The sequence below is a fragment of the Choloepus didactylus genome, chromosome 1 (assembly GCF_015220235.1).
Source record: "Choloepus didactylus isolate mChoDid1 chromosome 1, mChoDid1.pri, whole genome shotgun sequence".
Lineage (NCBI taxonomy): Eukaryota > Metazoa > Chordata > Mammalia > Pilosa > Megalonychidae > Choloepus > Choloepus didactylus.
This window is the reverse complement of record NC_051307.1, coordinates 107,357,871-107,377,944: the sequence shown is the minus strand read 5'-3', so window position 1 is coordinate 107,377,944 and position 20,074 is coordinate 107,357,871. Positions and strand designations below refer to the sequence as shown.

Here is a 20,074-nt window from a genome sequence, read left to right as displayed (position 1 = left end):
GAGGATTCTCTGTAGTTAGCAGTTAACATTAAAACCCCATTTGGCAGTCAGACGGGGGACGGAGACGCTTCTGGAAGAACCATCGCGATGGCCGCCCAAGGAGAACCCCAAGTTCAGTTTAAACTTGTATTGGTTGGCGATGGGGGTACTGGAAAAACTACATTTGTGAAACGTCATTTGACTGGTGAATTTGAGAAGAAGTATGTAGCCACCTTGGGCGTGGAGGTCCATACCCTTGTGTTCCATACCAATAGAGGGCCTATTAAATTCAATGTGTGGGACACGGCTGATTAGGAGAAATTCGGTGGCCTGAGAGATGGCTATTACATCCAAGCCCAGTGTGCCATTATAATGTTTGATGTAACATCAAGAGTTACTTACAAGAATGTGCCTAACTGGCATAGAGATCTGGTACGAGTGTGTGAAAACATCCCCATCGTGTTGTGTGGCAACAAAGTGGATATTAAGGACAGGAAAGTTAAGGCAAAATCCATCGTCTTCCACCGAAAGAAGAATCTTCAGTACTATGACATTTCTGCCAAAAGTAACTACAACTTTGAAAAGCCCTTCCTCTGGCTCGCTAGAAAACTGACTGGAGACCCTAACCTGGAGTTCGTGGCCATGCCTGCTCTCGCCCCCCCAGAGGTTGTCATGGACCCGGCTTTGGCGGCACAGTATGAACACGACTTAGAGGTTGCTCAGACGACCGCTTTGCCGGATGAGGATGACGACCTGTGAGAACGTGAAGCTGGAGCCCAGCGTCAGAAGTCTAGTTTTATAGGCAACTGTCCTGTGATGTCAGTGGTGCAGTGTGTTTGCCACTTTATTGTATAGCTAAGCAGAACATGTGCTTAATCTTTGGGATGCTGAAGGAGATGAATGGGCTTTGGAGTGAATGTGGCAGTTTAAAAAAAAAAACCTTCATTTTTTGGACCTGCATATTAGCTGTTTTGGAACACAGTTGTTTCCTTTTTGAGTTTCAAATATAAGACTGCTACAGTCACATCACAATAAAAAAAAAAAAAAAAAACAAAAACCATTTGGAGCTGGGCTGAGAGAGTGCTGCTCTCTAGCACCGCGAGGCTTCTGTGAGGGAGGGGCTCTTGGCTCTCAGCCGGGTCTGCAGTTTTCCTTATGGATTTTATGCTGCGATCTCGGGCATGATCTTGGGATGATGTCTCCCCGCAGTTATTCCAGGTTATTTACTAGTTCTTTGGTCATTTATGAATTGTTCCAGGGGGGCTAACAGTCTTCCACTCCTCTCTATGCCACCATCTTAGCTCCTCTTAGTCTATGTAGTGTTGCTCAAAAGATCTACAAACAAAGGTATAGACCTATGTTTACCCCAACACAGGAGCTTTTTAAAATAAAAGCAACCTGAAAGTAAGCATTAGTGTTCCAAATGATTGGCACTGGGCAAATTACATATGACAAATAACAGATTTAGATAAATTATCAGGTGTCCACTGGTTTCTCTCGTAAGGATAAAATGCTTGAGGAAGATATTGAAACAACCATTCCCTCCCTCTAAACTTTCAGCTTCTGCATAGTATCAGATATTACAACTGGTATAAATGATAAATGCTTTTAGATAAAAGTAAAAATTCATCTACAAAGCAAACTAGCAGAATCTGTAATGTCTGTTCATAAAAGGCTCTTTTCATTGGTGGTAATATCCTTTAACATATATCTAGGATAGACTCAATTGAAACAGAATATTTCTGATACAGTAGCAATCCTTTCATATACTTTTACTAGCTATTAATAAAATTCCAAAAATATGTAAATATTCCTTGTACCATGTGTTATGTAGCAGTTTGGGGTAGACCGATGAAGTCATGGCTGCCACTTTAACAGTTAAACAATGTACCTCGAGAGTTCTGCCATCTATACAGTGTGTGGTGAGGGCTCCAGAGAGGTGACAAACCACCTCTACATTGACAAGTTTGTGATGGAATGTCTCCAAATTAGAGAAGAGGGGGATATGGGGAAGGGAGGTAGGCAGGGTACAAGAATTTTAAAACAATACTTCTTGGGAGTATATGTTTTAAGATAGCTACTATACTTTGTCTATCCTTTGTCATAATCTTGAATAACTTCATGCAAAATAAAATTTCTACTTTATAGGAAGAGAAGTAGTCTGTTAGGAAAAGCATATTCTGTTAGGGGACAGCTCTCTCATAACTGCCATTTTACTTGGTGAGTCTTTTGGCTACATCATTATATGCTATTTCAACCTCCTTATCACTGGGACAGGTATTGGTGAACTCATCCCTGCTATAAGCATTAGTTAAGTATCTCCAGATGCCTGTCATTCCTTTCAGGATATCAAAATTACGATACTTTTTGGCTACCACCTTGACAATATGCAGTTTGGGCAGCAGGTTGCAATCAGCTAATGTCATTTCATTGCCATCTGGAAATTTATGTGTAGAATATCTAATATCCTTCATACTATTCTCATCAATTTCATCAGGGAGGGGAGAATTCAGATATTTGTCCAGTTTCTGCAGTTTTCAAGAGACCCCTCTCCTTTGCTTCATTAGCCTCTGGCCTTGAATCTTGATATGTGCTGAGAATTTGGCAAAGATGTCCATTCCAGCCATATTTGATTCTGGGTGTTTGGGTGAAAGCTTTAACTACTTGGGAAGGCATAAGACTTCAATCTTATTTGCATCTGTTTTGACTTAGCTGTTGAAAGTTATAAATGGTGGGTGGGTCCTGGGAGCCAAGTCCTGCAGGTCTGCAGGCTTCCCTTTCAGTTCAACGGTAGTGGCACTAAATACTACTCCTTTGAGCCAAAGAATCATGAAGAGCCTCTGGGAAAGGGGGCAGTTTCCTATGCTTTCACCATTACTGCCAGCCTTGACGAAGAGTTTAATGATGGGCTCTTTGTCCTCCTTCTTCATCCCGTTCTATCGCATTGACAATGCCATGGCTGGCTTGGTGGGCTCCCGGGGCTGCTCTGGCTGCAGCCTTCAGCCATGCTGCGCTTGCCTCAAGTCCAGCTCACAGCGGCCTCGATTCTGCAGCACCACCCTATACCCCACGCATGATTCTCAGGTGGCCACAGCCTGAGCTGCTTCAAACCACTGGGCCCATCTTTTTGCTTTTTGCTTTTAAGCTGTTTGTACCTTTATATTTAAAGTGTCTTTCTTGTAGGTAGTATCTAGTTGAGTCTTGCTCTGTTATCTAAAATGACAATCTCTGCCTCTTTGCCCTTCAGATATTTGAAAATACTCCTGTATCATTAGTCTTCTCTTCCTTGAGCTAAACATCCTTTTATTATGGTTTGGATGTTAGTTTTTCTAAATCCCTCACTTTTATAATCAAACTCTTCTGTGCATGCTTTGCTTAAAAGGGATATTACACCCCAAAGGATACTTTGAGTTGCTATCTACAAGAAATGCTGCCTATTGCCTATTGCTTCAGCTGATTAATATTGTCACCAAAGATCAATATCTAGTTAGTTCCCTGCCCATTTGGTTAAAACCAATCCAAACTATCTGTTCCACTTTTACTACTTAGTCATGTTTTTATCTTGGCCAACTACTGACTTTTTGATCTCCAGAAGAATTTTGAGACCTAACAAAAAATCTATTAATTATCCCTCTGAAAATGTGTTTTATCTCGGTTTCACCAATTCTAGTAGCATAATTCTGAGTAGAGTCAAATAATACTAGACTGTAACAAAAAGGGTATTAAAATGTTTACCTTTTTTTCCAGATGAAAATGTCTCCATCCTTTCATCCATCCAAAGGGGATCAGGCTGCTAAGAAGGTAAGTGAGGTTAAAGGCAAAAAAAACAATTTATTCCTTTCTGTGTATTTGTCCCTGTTGAACAATTTTCCCAAAATGTCAATTATTTTTAATTATCTTAATGCTGTCAAAGGCTCTTTCTGATTGGTTGTCTTAATGGCATGTCACCAGGATCCTTGGCTCTACCAGAGAAGCCAGGTGGGATTTTGGGCCCAGCATCAGTCTGCCGCCTGTGAATGTGCAGGCTGCCCAATATAAGAATGTGCTTACATGCAAATAACTCTCCAACAGACATTTTGCATCTCTTTGTCTCATGAGAAAGATTATGAGGTGGACTGTTCAGAAACAATACATACATTAGCAGAGTACAACGGTGCTCATTTGTTTTGCATTTTTACTCTGTGTGTGTGTGTGAGAGACCTCTCCATTCCTACCTCGCTAGGACCCCATCATGTTTCTAGATAAGGATCAGAGTAGTTGAATGCTCAGTAGAAAAGTCTTGGATATCCTGTGTTTAACCTACTCATGTCAACATAGCTAAGGGTAACATCCCCAAGTGCCTTCTGAAATGTTTCTAACATCCCTCACTGAACACTTATGGTTTTGTACCCTCTATTCGTACATTTCAGAATAGAACAGAGCACTCTGATTTGGCTCTTTGGGGCTGGTCCCTCTGCCACCAGGTATAAGATTGTAGTTCTGCAAGTCAGTTACACTTTCCACCTTCTCCAAGGCTGCTGTGAAAAGCATCTATTCCTTGTTCAAAGCATCTGATACATACAGCCTATTCTCAAAATGTTCGGAAAATAAACAAGCAGATGGGTGGATGGACAGATGGATGGAGAGATGGACAGAATGATAAGGCAAATGTGGCAAAATGTTAAAATTGGTAGATCCGGGTGAGGGGAGTATGTTGGAGTTCTCTGTATGGGATTTGTATTATTTTTGCAACTGTCCTGTAAGTCTGAAATTATTTCAAAATAAAAACTTCAAAGGAAAAAAAAACTACCCCTGCCCTGCTATTTACTTTGTCTTGCTTCAGCCATCCCAAACTGTAATCCTTCTTTTTTGTTAAAATTTATTCCCAAAATTATATGCTCTGAATCTCCAACCAGATTGTAAGCAACTCAGAACAGATATTACTTTCTAGTATCCTGCTATGTAAGTGCCTAATAAATGTTGGTAATTCTGGCAACTAGGGGCTTTCACTTTTCTAGAATCCCCTTCCTCTGTACCAGGTATGACATCCTGCTATTAGTGAGTGGTAGCAAATGAGAAATATTCTAAGGAGGAAAACTACATAGCTTTTCTTAATAATGTGCTTTCCCTCCAAATAGCTGTGCCTAAAGAAAACTAACCTGAGATATTAACATTTCAGCACATACCACATAAGAAGGTCCTCAATGAAAACTCTTCTGTCATGTCAGTCCCTAACTGTAAACTTTGTGGCATAGATAGAGTGTGAGTGTATCACCTGAGCTGTCCTCAGTTGATTTTGGAGAACCACTAAAATCCTTTTCTTTATCCAACTGCAACAGCTCAGTTGAAACATGGCAAACAGATTTACCTTTTTGCTGTGTTTTCTTATTTCGTTTCTCTTTCTCTGATCGTTGAAATGTCCATGGATGTAGGTTTTCTTTCCTTGCTCTTTTTTACAATTTCCACCAGCATCCATGTCAGTGAAGGATTGTAGAACAAAAATTACAACTTGCTGTCTTTGTGGACTAAGAGCAGGTTTTAGCTTCAAAGCAATGTGCTTTGAATCTTTTGTAGCTTTAGAATCCCCTGAGACTGTTTCAAAGGAAAAAAAAACAAAAACAAAATATGTTGTATGAAAAGCCGTGTAGCGTACTGCACATGAAAATCTCTTTCCTCTGCCAAGGCAGCTAGGGAAGCCAAGACTGCAGCAATACTTGTTGCTACTCGGAACCATCACGCTGTAACCTGAAGGGCTGGAAGGAGCTTAAGTCACCTAGTCTCACTCAGTAAACAAATAGGAAAACTGGAATCCAGAGGGTTGTTTGTTGCTATTGTTGTTTTTGCTCGAGGTCTCAAATGCTAGCTGTAGGATGCACTTCTGGAGTAGTGGCCTAAACATGTGCTGTGGATTCAACCAGACTTGGGTTCAAAAACGGACTCTTCTACTTATTTATCTGAATGACCTTGAATAAGTAGGCCTTTCTGTTTCCTCTCCATTATATGGTGATATTCCCTCTCAGAGTCACCCTGAGGATTAAATGAAATGTACTGTGTTTAAGTGTCCAGCACTGCACATGGTAAGTACTGAGCTGTTATTGATAATAGTATTAAAACACAGCCTCCCAATTCTTAATCAGATATCCTTTCACTTTATCATACTACTTAGGTATTAACATTAATTCAGCAAGCATTTCTTGATACTGGATACTGAGCTAGGATTCAAAGGCAAAAAACATAATCCTTGTTCTCAAGGACCTCAGCATTTAGTGGGAAGGGTAGACAGATAAACTGACAGCTCATTACTATACAGCTTGATACATGCCATGAGGAGTACACAAAGGAAAGACCCTCTTTTGAAGTGACTAGGCTGGTTTAGTAAAACTCTTAGGTTCTTTATAGTAAAAAGCCCAATAAAGAAGTTTGAGAAAGGGTTAGCTGCTCCCCTGCCACCTTGTTACCAGGTGATAACGAAAGGAAATTCTGCCATACATACAAACATTTATTAAATAAATTTTCATTTGAAAATAGGTTTGTGCAACCTGTTTTGCACACTAAATAATGTCTCAGCTCTCTGTCATTTTAGGTGTCTGGCCATTATCAGAGATGTGGCAATATTACAGAAGCAGGATTTGGTTAGCCTTATCATCATCATCAGGCAAACAGAAATTCCAAAGCCAGTGACTGTACACAGGTGGTAGCCTCAGGTGGAAATCCTAAGCCATCAAGTGTTACAGACCTCACTCAAAACGTAATGCTGCATTAAGATTAATTTAGAGATAATCAGGACTATCTCTAAAATATTTTATCCAATTTATCTGTCTTGACCACCTTTTGTTTTATCAATGAGTCCATTTCTGATATTCAGCATACTGATTAACAAGCCACTGATTTCACCAATTAAAATTTTTCTGATACTTATTGAGCTGTTGAAAGGCTCAGGTGTTGGTCAGTATATGAACGGCTGGAGAACTGGTAGTCTTGCTAGCTGGCTACCCCTGAAATATGGATTCTTGATTACGGCCACAGGCTACCCTTGAATTGAAGCCTAAACTAATTAGCATATACTTACACTGTTTAAGCTTTCCATAATGACTTTAAAATACATGTCATAACAGATGTAGCTAGGAGGTCAGAGAAGGCTTCTCAGAGGAGGTAAAGCTTGATCCAGCCTTGTAAAACAAGAGAAAGTCAAAAGAGAGTATAGCACATTGCAGGAAATGCAGTGGTTCTGTATGTCTTAAATATGGGAGCATGTGGAAGGAAGCCTGCTGAGAGATGGTGATCCAGATCATAAAGGGCGCCAATCTTTTTATCTGTTTGCTTTTATCTTGAGCAAACAGATGTTTGCTTTTTATCTTGAGGATAAGGGTCACCATCAAAGGTGAAATTAGAGGCAAAAAGACCAATCAGAAGACTGAGATAATTGCACAGGAAAGAAAAAAGGTCTTAAACCTAAACTGTGTTAATGGAGTTAAGAAATGAGATTGATTCCGGTCTTAGGTATTTTTCGCCCCAGAAAAGCCTTCCTGGCATCCTAAGTCTGAGTTAGATATCATTCCCTTGAGCTCCCATAGCCCCTTCAACATACTTGACTGAGTTGAAATTTCCTCTTTACTTATATGTATCCCCCATTAGATGGTATGCCACCTGAGGGCAGAAACCACATCAGTCTTATTTTTTTTTAACTCTATTTATCAAAAAATTAAAAAACAAACAATTTAAAAAAACAACATTTCAAACAAAACCAAAACAAAGGAATAAGAAAAACAAATAACCTAAAATAACTACATTGCTTCCAACATGTTCCTACCATACCCAAAGAAAATTAACAAACCATAATCATTCCTGAGCATTCCCATAACATTAAGATTACCCTCCATAACTTATCTGTTCTTATTAGATTATCATACCCCATTTACTAGTTGCTATCCATCACTAGGTCCCTATATTCTACAATATAAAACATTTATTTTACATTTTTCACAGAGTTCACATTAGTGGTAACATACAGTATCTCTCTTTTTGTGCCTGGCTTATTTCACTCAGCATTATGTCTTCAAGGTTCATCCATGTTGTCATATGTTTCATGACCTCGTTCCTTATTTCTGTCGCATAGTAGTCCATCGTGTGTCTATACCACATTTTGTTTATCCACTCACCTGTTGAAGGGCATTTAGATTGTTTCCATCTCTTGGCAATTGTGAATAATGTTGCTATGAATATCAGTGTACAAATATCTGTTCATGTCACTGCTTTCAGATCTTCCAGGTATATACTGAGAAGTGAAATTGCTGGATTGAGGGCTAACTCGGTATCTATTTTTCTAAGGAACTGCCAGACACATCAGTCTTATTTACTATTGTATCCCTAACTGTAGAACAAAGTAGGCACCCAGTAGTTGTTGAATGAATGAAAAATATATGAAAAAGATTCCACGGGTATTGGTGGTGATTTATGGAAAGTGGGGGAAAAAGAAATTGGATAATCAGGAAAAACAAATGAAACATCAGTGCTGTCCCAGGCTTGTATTCCCAGTTTGGAATACATATACTACAGTTCCTTACTGTTTGTACTATATCAACAGTACTCTGAGTGAGATTTATGTGGTGATAGATGTGAAACAACCTGTTACTTCGCTAGTTGGCTATATATTTTTGTGTGTATTTGTTTGTGTGTGCATAAACATGTACACACATATTCTGATATTGTCCTTGAGCTCCAGTCTGTCTTCCCCAGTTGCACTGGCAGATGGAAGAACCAGCAGTGTCTACACAGAGTGGCTGCCAAAGTGACATGTTTAAGAAAACAAAGGAGCAGTAGTGAGTGTCTTGGGCCAAGATTACTTGTTGACCAATAACTGTAGAAAGTGTTGGGTGACTCTCCTGTCAACCTTGGTCCTGCCAAGAGCTGGATTCAAGTGCCGAGGAAACAGGAGCCATGTTCTGCAGGGCTCCGCCACTCCTTAAAACAGGTGTCTCGGGCAGGAGTCGTCCTTCGGGATGCTGCTCTTCCACTCTGCTGACATGGGTCAGATTCCGTGTAGATTGAGGTTCCAAGAGCGTGTATATATAAAATCTTTTGCATCACAAGCATTTTGCATTTTAGATATTGTTTACAAAAACTAAGTTTATTGGATATAAAATGTCTTCTTAATGAGCTATAACTTAATGAGCTATAACTGATAATAAAGTGGAAAAATACACGTTCCTAGGACCCTTTTCAGTGTTTGTCTGCAAAGACCAGAAATTTTTAAATTATGAAGCATTGTCCTCAGATAAAAATTGACTAAAAGTCCATTACAATTAACTCCTCAGAATATATCCAAATTGGAGGTGTTGATGTTTTAGGTGGATTAGAGGAGTTTAGAAAATTAGTGCAAGACAGAATCAAAAAAGCCACTCAGCTATGATGTACCTCTTCCTGACTACTAAAGAAACACCAAGCAGGAATTTTTGTAGCTAAGTTGGGTCTGTTATATGGATAAGAAGCAGAGAAGGCATTTTTATCTTATATCTGGATCATAAAAGCATGGTTACGTTCTCTGAGCCATCCCTTGTCTTTCAGCTTTCTGTGCTAATGTGTTTGTAAAAACCTGAAGGGCCACGTACTCTGGCTTAATTCTATCCTCAGGCTAGTGGTACCCACCGGAACAGTCCAAAATTGATGTTTTCTGCATAGTAACTTCCAGTTAGGAACAAGGCCCTGAACTTAAGAATGGAAGGCCTTTCTAATAGTCCTGTAATCCCATTCCGTAAATGTTCAACGCTTCTGTTCAGACAGGTTAGCAAAGTACAGTTCTTGCTCTCATCACATTTACAAGTTAGTGGTAAACTGAACTGGTGGATTTAATAGCTAAGCCTCCCAGAAACTGATAATCAGTTTCTTAAGTATTCAAATATGTTGTAAGAATTTGGAACTGATCTGTTTGTTCTAAGTGTTCTGGTGAGGTAAGATTTTTATAGCCCAGTTCCCAGTCTTGCCACTCATGTCAGAAATGCGGACAGCTATACTTGCTCATGATTTTTATTGAATTGCAGTTGTTTTTTTTTTTTTCTTTTAATGGAAAAGCCTCACAGAGCCACTGTTTCTATAACAACAGAAAGAGCTGGCTGCAGTGTCTCATTTGGCCTGCCTCAAGAATGGCTGGCTGATAGCTTCACAGAAGTCAAGGGAAATGTGGAAAGAAGGAAGTGCTGACATAGATGCAGCATTTTCTTGCCATCATCTGACAGTGACTTAAATAAAGATCTGTTTGCCTTTTTATGCCTCTCCCTTAACTCTCCTGCGAAGATGCAAGTCCTCATAATTAACAAAGCGATAGCCCTTAATGGATGTATGATGCCTCTTTCCTTAGAGTATTTGACTTAGTAGGACTTATACCCAAAAGTGACTTGATGACTGCTACTGATTAAACAAAACAAAACAGAAAGAACAGAGATCATGATTCAGTCTTGCATTTTGCATAGGCAGGGTTGAAGATCCTTTTCATGCTGGTATGGAAGAAGTTGGCATTCTTCAGACATCTAGAAGGTGGTGATTTGTAAGGAAGCATAGGCATCCTTTGTATTTCTGAGGTCAAAACTGCTACCTGTGGGTAGCTACTATGTAGATGGAGATGTCAGCTTGGTATGAGAATTTTCTAACAGTTGAACTATCTTGTGTGTTAGTGCATTACCTAATACCAGAGGTATTTGATCAGTGGCAGGATGCCTGACATTTCAAGCTACCACAGAAGGATTGCTGCCATGGGTGAGAGGTTGAACTGGTTGATGTGTCTGTTTGTAGATTTCTTTGCACTTTTCCTACTTAGAGTTCACCGAGCTTCCTGGATGTGTAGGTTATGTTTGGAGAGTTTTCAGCCATTATTTCTTCTAATATTATTCCTCGTTTTTTCCTCTCTTCTCCCCTTCTGGTATACTCATTACAGGTATGTTGGTGCACTTGATAGGGTTCCACATTTCTCTGAGACTCTGTTCATTTTTCTTCATTCTTTTTTCTCTCTGCTTTTAAGCTTGTATAATCTCTCTATATCTATCTTCAAGTTCACTAATTCTTTCATTTGCCAGTTCAAACCTGGTATGGAGCCCCTCTAGTGAATTCTTTATTTCAGTTATTACACTTTTCAACTTCAGAAATTCCATTTGGTTCTTTCTTAAAATTTCTCTCTCTTATTGATACTCTGTGTGATGCAACATTGTCATCAAACCTTTACTTCTTTAATCAAGCTTCCCTTTAGTTCTGTCGACATATTTATAACAGTTACTTTGAAATCTTTTCCTATTAAATCTGACATCTGTTCACTCTAACAGACAGTTTGTGTTGACTGGTGTGTGTATGTGTGTGTGTTTGGGTCATACTTCACTTTTGCTTTGCATACCTCATAACTTTTTGTTGGAAACTGAACATTTTAGATAATACATTGTAGCAATTCTGGATACTAGTCTTCCCCTCCTCTTGGGATGTATTAATCACTTAATTTATATGTCAGTGAAGTCTGACTTTCCCCCCGTAGTGTTAAGCCTCCGATGCTGCTCCTCAGGGAGGCATGTCTTGGGGTGTGCCCTCTGTCACCGTGGGATGGCCGTGGTATTGAGAGCAGCTGTTTTGTATGGTTGACTCACATTGAACATGTTTCTATCAACCTTTTGATTCTTTTCAAAACATGCTGTTGATCCTATCCTATGTAAATGCTATTAGTTTCTAGAGCCAAGTACGGGGTTTTGCTTCTGTTGTTTCAGTTTATGGCCTTTGGGGAATCATATTTTTTTTATTCCATGTATAGGTCTCTTTTATCTTTACCAAAGTGGTTGATAAAAGATTTGTATAGAACAAAGCCAAGGATAGAGCCCTGCAGCTCATCATCAGAGCTCTAGTTCTTTCATTAGCCACCATACTTTGGCAATTTATTCTGCTTGATTTTTCTTCTTCTTAATATGACACCTCTTCATGAATATGCAGTGGAAACAGACTTGGTCAGCTAGAGTCAGAGCATATGATCCCTCATTATGGGACTATGTATGAGACTATCTTAGAGCCAGTGGTTATTCTCTATTCTATTTTGTACTCTCTCTGTATATGGGAGCAAGCTCTTATCAAAACAATTAATGTCATCATATCTACCATCTTGTGATTTGGAGCCCAGCCACAGTTGTGAGTATTAACTGAATTACAAATGGACCTTTACCCTCCAACAGTGTTTCTTAATGAAGCTTTTATGCATTTCCCACAATATATGGCAGGGGACTATTTTCTCTTCAGTAGGTGTGACAGAACAACTAACAGCCTATTATTGTGCATTAACACAACTCAGTAGGTTATTATTAATTGCACTGTGCTGAATTAGCACCTATTTGTAAAGGTCACAGACTCCAGCAGTAGAGTTTCGGTGGCTCTAATGTTTGTTCTCGGGTGACTGATACACTGTTACAGCAGAGCAGAGCCTTCGGTCTGGACCACTGTCCTAAACCAGTTAATGTGCCATCCCTGAACACTCATACTCCTTTCATATAGTATCAGAACATGGGATAGAGTATGGTCTAGAAACAGTGAGAAATCTCCTGGGATTAAAGCAGAAGAAAAGGAAGAGAAGATGAAAATAAAATGTGGGCTGCTGCTTACTTCAGTCTGTTCTCTGACAAGTCACTGCCTTGGGACTTTTGTTGTTTTCTAGAAATATCCAAGGGGTATTCTACTTATGATTTACATTGTTTCTTCTATTATGGCATGAGTGTGGTTTAGCGCCCTGGTTTTTGTGGTGAAGATCTACTGATGATAGATACTATTCCAGATATAGCTTATCCTTAAAGGAGAGATCCCACCCTGCATGATTAAATCACTTTCCTTTTTCATTTATTCACTGAGTCAGTTAAGACTACCTTTTATTGTACAAAAATAGGGCAATTAATATCTCTGGCAACTTCACCCCAATGTATAGAAGAAAATGAAATTATACAGATAAGAAATTTGGAAGGAAGAAATTATTTAATTATTTAATTCCAATGACCTGTCTCTGTGTTTCACCTTTAGCTCTGAGAGGAATTCTTCAGCAATGCCAACTCATGTCCTTCTCCAGAATTTCCATTTACTTCAATAGTGCCGTCTTTCTCCCATCAGTCCATACCTCTAGTATTCCAAAAGTCTCCTCACTGATTCCTCTGCCTCTATCATCTGGGACTCCAGTACATCCTCCACCTCTTCTAGTGCTTAAAAAGTTTCACTGGCTCCCTATTGCTAACAAATTAAAGACTAAATAGTTTTAGATTGACAGGACTTCTGATTCAACACCAGCCCACATTTCATCTTCATTTGCTCTTCCTTTTCTTCTTCTTTAACCAAAAACAGAACATATGCTTCCTGAATATATGCAATTCTTATGTCCATATATTTGTTCTTCCCTTCCCTTCCCCAGTGTGATTGCCCTTTGTTCCCTCCCTCCATAAGTGCTCCCTTGCTTTTAGCATCCAGTTCAAGTTCTGCTTCATTCATTCAGTAAATATTTCCTGGGTACCTGCCATGTGCCGACATGGTTCTAAGTGGTAGGGATCCTGTAGGGACCAAAACAAGGTCTCTGCCTTCATGGAGCCCACATTCTGGTGGGAAGGGATATATAATCAAATAAAGGTATGGTATATTTGGTTCTGATAAGGCTATGGAGATTACTAAAACACAAGAGGTTTCTGTTTTATATAGGATAGTCTGGAATGTTGATAGGTAACATTTTCTACTTCTAAAAAGAAGTGAAGGTGTCCATGTGAACGTATGGGGAAAGAGCATTCCTTCCAGAAAGTACAGAGGTCTTGTAGCAGGAAAACACTTGGTGTGTTCAAGAAACAGTAAGGAGGCCACCGTGACTGGGCAAGCAGCTTGGTGTAGGGATGATGGTGAACACTTTCAGAGGGTAACTTCTTCCTTGTTTTCTATTTCTGAGAAAATAGAAGCTGACGGACTCAATTGAGAGTATGGAGGGGATGAGAAATGTTGGAGGTTTGAGGAGGGAGGTGAAGGTATGAAATAATCATCTAGGACAGTGGCAGAGAGAATGGACCAGGGCAGTATGGAAGGGCCCACTTGAAGTTCATAATCATGAATTTAGATTTCTTTGAACTGATTACCTCTTCCTCTGAATTCTTTTAGCGGTTATTGCCCTTATGTCACTTGGCATACTCTGCCTTCCATTGTTAACTGTATTTTTATATCTGGCCTAACTTTCTGATTATTTGTTGTTATATTTTAATGTTATACCCCATCTGGTTCCTCACCTGCTTTAAGGCAACTTTCAATATGCAGAGAACAGAAAAGGACGAAAATGAATAAATAAGTGAAGTTTCCAGAAAAATAAAAATGTACTTGAGTGGAATTCAGTAATAGCTTACAAACATTTGGGGAGGAAGAATCTTGAATAAAACTTCCTTTTTTAATAAATTTCCACTGTTTAAAATAGGGCATTTTTTTGAAATTGGATAACATTTAAGACATTACTGTAGTAATTACAGTGAAGCCCATGTTTGCATTACCTCGATTTTTTTGTCGCAAAAATTTCAGGAAAAAAATGTTCCCAGAAAAAATAATTTTGTATATACACAGTGTATAATTATTTACATTTTGCATTAGCATGTCAGAAATATTTGTTAATGTCTTCAATGGTTGCTGTGAAACTTGCTCAGAATTACCTGCTAGACCTCTGCACCTGGAGTTAACGCTTGGCATAGCTCTCTCATAGGCACGGTTATTCTGGATGGGCATTGCAGGATCTTCTGGGCTGAAGTGCAGATTCATTCCATGAGAGATCTATAAGATTTTCCCCTTGAGAAGGTTTTGTTGGTTGTCACCCTTATAAAAAGTCCATGATACTACAGTACATAGTTTTTTCTTTCAGCACTTGAAAAATGCTATTCCATTGTTTTATGGTTCACATTGTTCCTAATAAATAATCAATGGTGATTCTTATCATTGCTCCCCTGCCACATGGTGCCCTCTTCCCCATCTTTCCAGAGAGTAAGAACACATTCCCTCAGCTGCTGGGAGATTTGGGAACTGATATCTCTCAGCTCAGTTCCTCTGCAGGAGCTGTCCTCAGCTGAAGAGATATGTTTTCCCAATAGTTACAGCCTCTTCCTGAAGGGTGGCCTGCATCCAGTGTCTGTACTGCCTGTCAGTGCAGGGTCATAAAGGCCAGGACATCTTGTCTCAGTGTAGGACAACTTTTCAAGGTGGTCTCAGTTCCAGCACTCTCCTTGGGATCATTTGAAGCCTTTGTTATGATTGCATCACAGTTTAATTTCTCCCTTAGCCCAATCCTGCTTCCTTGACTTCCTCACAAGTTTTGATTCCAAGCATTACCACCACACACACACCTAATAAACTTGCTGCACACAGTTCTCCATCTCAGGGTCTTTTTTCCCAGGGAACCCAACTGGGAATACTCTGATCTGTAATGTGCCTTTTTTCTCTCTGGCTGCTTTCAAGATTTTCTCTTTATCTTTGGGTATCAGTAATTTGACTATGATATGCCCAGGTATTGTTCTCTTCGCACTTATTTTCCTTGAGGTTCATTAAACTTCTTGGATCTATGGATTTATGGTTTTCACCAAATCTGGAGAATTTGGGGCCTTTTATTTCTTCAGTTTTTTGTTTTGTTTTTGTTTTTTGTTTTTGCTCCAATCTCTCTCCTCTCCTTCTGGGCCTCTAATTACATATATTTTAGACACTCTGTTAATTCTTTCACAGGTCGCTGAGGCCTTTTTCAATACTTTTACCTTTTTCCCCCCTCCTTCATTATGGATAGTTTCCATTGCCCTGTCTTCAAATTCACTGATCTTTTCTTCTGCAGTTTCAAATCTGCTGTCAAAATCATCCAGTGAATTTTTCATATCAGATATTTATGATTTACACTTGGTTCTTTTTGTTTTCCTTCTACTTAGGGTTTAATTTTGGTCTTTTATCCCTAGCTTCTTAAGGTGGAAACTTGCATCATTGAAATTAAATCTTTCTTATCTAATGTAAGAATTTTAAGTTATACATTTCCTTTTAAGCACTACTTTAGCAGCATCCCACAAATTATGATAGGTTGTATTTTATAATCATTGACTTTGAATATTTTCTAATTTCCCTTGTGATTTCTTCTTTCACCTCTTGGTTAATTAGAAGTCTGTTGTCTTAATTTCCAAATATTTGAGGCTTCTCTAGATAATTTATTATGGATCTCTAATTCTGTTGTGGTCAGAGAGTCTACCCTGTAAGATAGCAATCTTTGGAAAGTCATTGAAATGCTTTGTAACCAAGCATATGGTCTATCTTAAGTATACATACTATATGCACTTGAAAAAAAAATGTGTAATCTGCAGTTATTGGGTATAATTTCTATTAATGTCAGTTAAGTCAAGGCATTTGTTAGTATTACCCAGATCTGTATGCTTATTGAATTTTTTGTCTAGTTATCCTGTCAGGTACTGAGAGATGTTAACAGACTCCAACTATGATTGTAGATTTGCCTGTTTCCTCCTCTAGTTATGTTATTCCTTCATGTATGTGGAAGCACTGCTATTATGCACAGATAATTATTGTTATATCTTCGTGATGTATTAACCCTTTTATTATTATGAAGTGTCCCTCTTCATCTCTAGTAATACTCCTTATATTGAAGTCTATTATCAGATATTCATATAGCCATTCAAGCTTTCTTAGGATTAGTATTTTCATTATATATCTTTTTTCATCCTCTAGTTTTCAACCTATTTTTGTTTTTATATTTAAAGCTTATCTCTTAAAAACAGTCCATAATTGGGCTTTGCTCTTTTAATCCAGTCTGACCAGCTTTCCCTTTTTATTGGAGTGTTTAGCCCATTTAAATTTAATTGAATGATTGGATTGAGGTCTGCCATTTTGCTAACTCTTTAATTTGGCTTATGTGTATTTCGCTCTTTTTTTCCTCCTCCTGTGCTGTTTTGCATTAATTGAATATTTTTAGTACTTATTTTGATTCTTCTATTGGTTTTTTTTAGCTGCATCTCTTTACTTTCTTTTTTTAGCGATAGCTCTAGAGATTACAGAATGCATATTTACCTTATCACAATCCACTTAGAATTAATATTTTACTACTTCACATAAAATAAAAGAACTTGCAATGCTATAGGTTTATTTACTACCCTCCCCTCATAGTTAACATTTCTTTCCTGCGGTATCCCCCATCTTTTTATTTATTAGGTTCCATCTTTTCCTTTAAATCCTTAAACGTGTTCTTTAAATAGATATTTTAAATTCCTTGTTTGCTAATTGCAACATCCTTGTCATCTTGAGTCTGTTTTTTTTTACTATATTTCCCCTGATTATGGCTCACATTTTCCTCTTCTACGTATAGAGAAACTTTAGGCACATGCTGGACATTGTGGATGCTATGTTGTTGAGAGTCTGGATTTAAGCTTTCTTAGGGAAGATCTAGAGTATCCCTGTTCCTAATACATCACTTTTGGGGGGTCTCATTGGATGCCCACAGCATCTAGCAAGGTCTTTCCACTCTGGCTGGTTAGTATTCCCCTGTCTCCCAGCACTTTGCAACTTCCAGAATCTCCAGGTAATCACAACTTCCCAGGAGCTGTTCTCCGCCAGGCCTCTGGAGTCTTGCCCTGCATATGTGCAGCTGAATATTAAGCCAAAAGCTTAAGGGAAACCCTATATAGATTCCTAGAGTTCCTTCTCAATTCAGCTCTCTCCTCTTTAGTATCCTGCCCTTCAAATTCTAACCAGTCCTCAGTCCCAAACTCCTGTCTCTAACTCCTCAGCTCAGCAAGACTGCTGTGTTCCATTTGGACTCTCCCTTCCTGTGCCACAGTCTAAAAACTGCATCCAGGAAGAATTCCAGGGCAATCATGGGACTCACTTTGTGTGTTTCTCTTTTCTCAAGGATCACAGCCACCCTGCTCAGCCTTTTTTCCAAAGTTTGAAAACAGTTTCCACACATATTTTGTCCAACTTATATTGACTTCTGATGGGAGGGCTAGTCCACTACAGCTATTTCATAATGACAAGCTTTGGAAGTCTCTAGTTTTTTGTTTTGTTTTGCTTTGCTTTGCTTTTAGATACAATAAAAAAATATCTTCATATATTAATTTCACTCTGTTTGCATCTTCTCATTTTATTTCCTGCCCTCTTCTTCCTGACCACCAGGTCCTGTGAAGAAAAAATGGTCCAAAAGTCTTTTCTCTCTTTCAGACAGCAAAATCCTGTCTGAAATAATTGTGCTACAACAAAAATGTTTCATTACCCTTTTTCCTTTGGTTTATAATTACATTGCAAACTTGTGTTGAAAGTTTTTGCTAATTTCGGGATTAAACCTGCTATTCCAGTTGATTTTGTATTCCTCTTATTCTCAGGTAATCATTTTTAGGTCTAACTAGTTAAAATAGACAGGAATACTGGGACTGAAAATGTTTCAGCAATCTTGGTTCTGATAGTAAAGTCATTAAGGACCCTCCCCTTAGAGAAGTACCTTGTCATAATTACTACTCCACAGCAGCATCCATCGAGATAATTGTGTGATTTTCTTTTTGAGCAGTCTACAATCAGTTAATAATCAAAGGGACACAAGCCTTAGTTACATGTATGAAATGAATGCTTTCCCTGTTTTGATTTTTTTTTTTTTAGTACGGCAAACCCTTGGCCAATTATAAGCCAAAGAGGATGGTTTTTTACTAACAATAGAAAAATGCCACCCAGCTCAGAAGCTTTCTTTGTAATTCTGCTTCCAATAAAAATAATCTTTCTTGATTTTTTTAATACAAAACGGAATGATACAATATATCATATAGCAAGAATCCAAGTTTGCCTCTAAGAATGCCCTCAGGAAGGAAAGAAGTTGGGGTTCCCAGTCTAGTTGTCATCCAGCTCATCTCCCAGCACTATAATTTTTCACTTCTGTTGATAATGGTCCCATTCTGTAGTCTCACATCTCTGAACAATACTGGCTCTGGAAAATGACTCCATTACATTAGGAGTAGCGACATCCATCATTTATTTTATAATGTTTGGGAGTTTGAATTTCCCCTTCCTGTGAGGCAGTTGCACTAAAATAACCAACCCTTCCTAATAAATCTGATCCCTGTCAATCTGATAGGCAGGTTTTAATGAATTTGCCCAAGGAGCTACATTAGTTATCTAAAAATGCAAACTATATTCAACCATTGCCGAATCAGTTTTTAAAAAATCCCTTATTTTATGCATAATGAGATCATCAGCTTTTGCCACCACAGATTTTCCCAGGTTGTTGTCTTCCAAAGCAGATTAGGCAAGGGGTAGCCAAGTGTGAGCAGGTACAGTATGTTAGTGTCAGAGACTTTAAACAATTTGAGGCTATTTCTTATTGCAAGGGAGCAAAATGAGTGGACAAACTAAACAAGAAAAAATATTTGTGTTCCCTTGTGTAATGATACAGCATTTTTTGTGGTGCTAACCCTTATGGAGGCTCCTGTCAAGGTATTCAGACAGATGCAGTATCAGCCTCCCTGCAGAATGGGCAGCTCAGATTGGCCATGGGAAGCCCGTAATACCTTATGCCTTCATAGCACCTTATGTTTGTCACAAACATGGCACTGTGGGCTTTAGGGCTCTTACAAACTATATTTTAACATGTTTGAGCCCCTGTTTGCTCACAGGTAAAATAGAGACAATAAATTCTACCTCATTGGACTAATGTAAAGATTAAGCACACACACAAAAGCATAAGGCCACATACTAATAGATGCAGAGGAAAGGTGTGTTTTCTCCATTTCTCTTCCTTCCCTGCCCCCACCCCCATCCCAAAGAGTCTTATGAGGTAGACCATGTAGATATTTTCTCTGTTCTATAGATGAGCTAACTGACCTCAGGAAGATCAGCACAACTAATTGGTGTCACTAGTGAGAGAGCCAAGTCCAGAGGTTTTTCCATGATGTCAGAAAGCATTCACACACACCTGGTGTGTGCACAAAACTGTCTTCATGTTGTGTGTGATGTCTCCCACTGCAGAACTTAGCTTGGTTCCCAACATAGCTGGCTCTCACTGGGTTTCTTCAGCCCATCCTTCCAAAATGCATTTTCAAACAAGATATTTTCACTGATATCTGTAGTTCATTTCCATCAGCTA

General features: G+C 38.8%; 1 protein-coding gene and 2 pseudogenes across 1 annotated transcript in view; 2 read left to right on the top strand and 1 right to left on the bottom strand.

Moving 5' to 3' along the window:
- VPS8 (VPS8 subunit of CORVET complex) overlaps positions 1 to 20,074 on the top strand; it is a 275,358-nt gene that overhangs the window by 243,583 nt on the left and 11,701 nt on the right. The window contains 1 exon segment of the mRNA XM_037839097.1: positions 3,727 to 3,780. Within this exon segment, the coding sequence (XP_037695025.1) occupies positions 3,727 to 3,780 (54 nt within the window).
- LOC119536354 lies at positions 26 to 859 on the top strand (annotated as a pseudogene).
- On the bottom strand, positions 2,193 to 2,936 carry LOC119536344 (annotated as a pseudogene).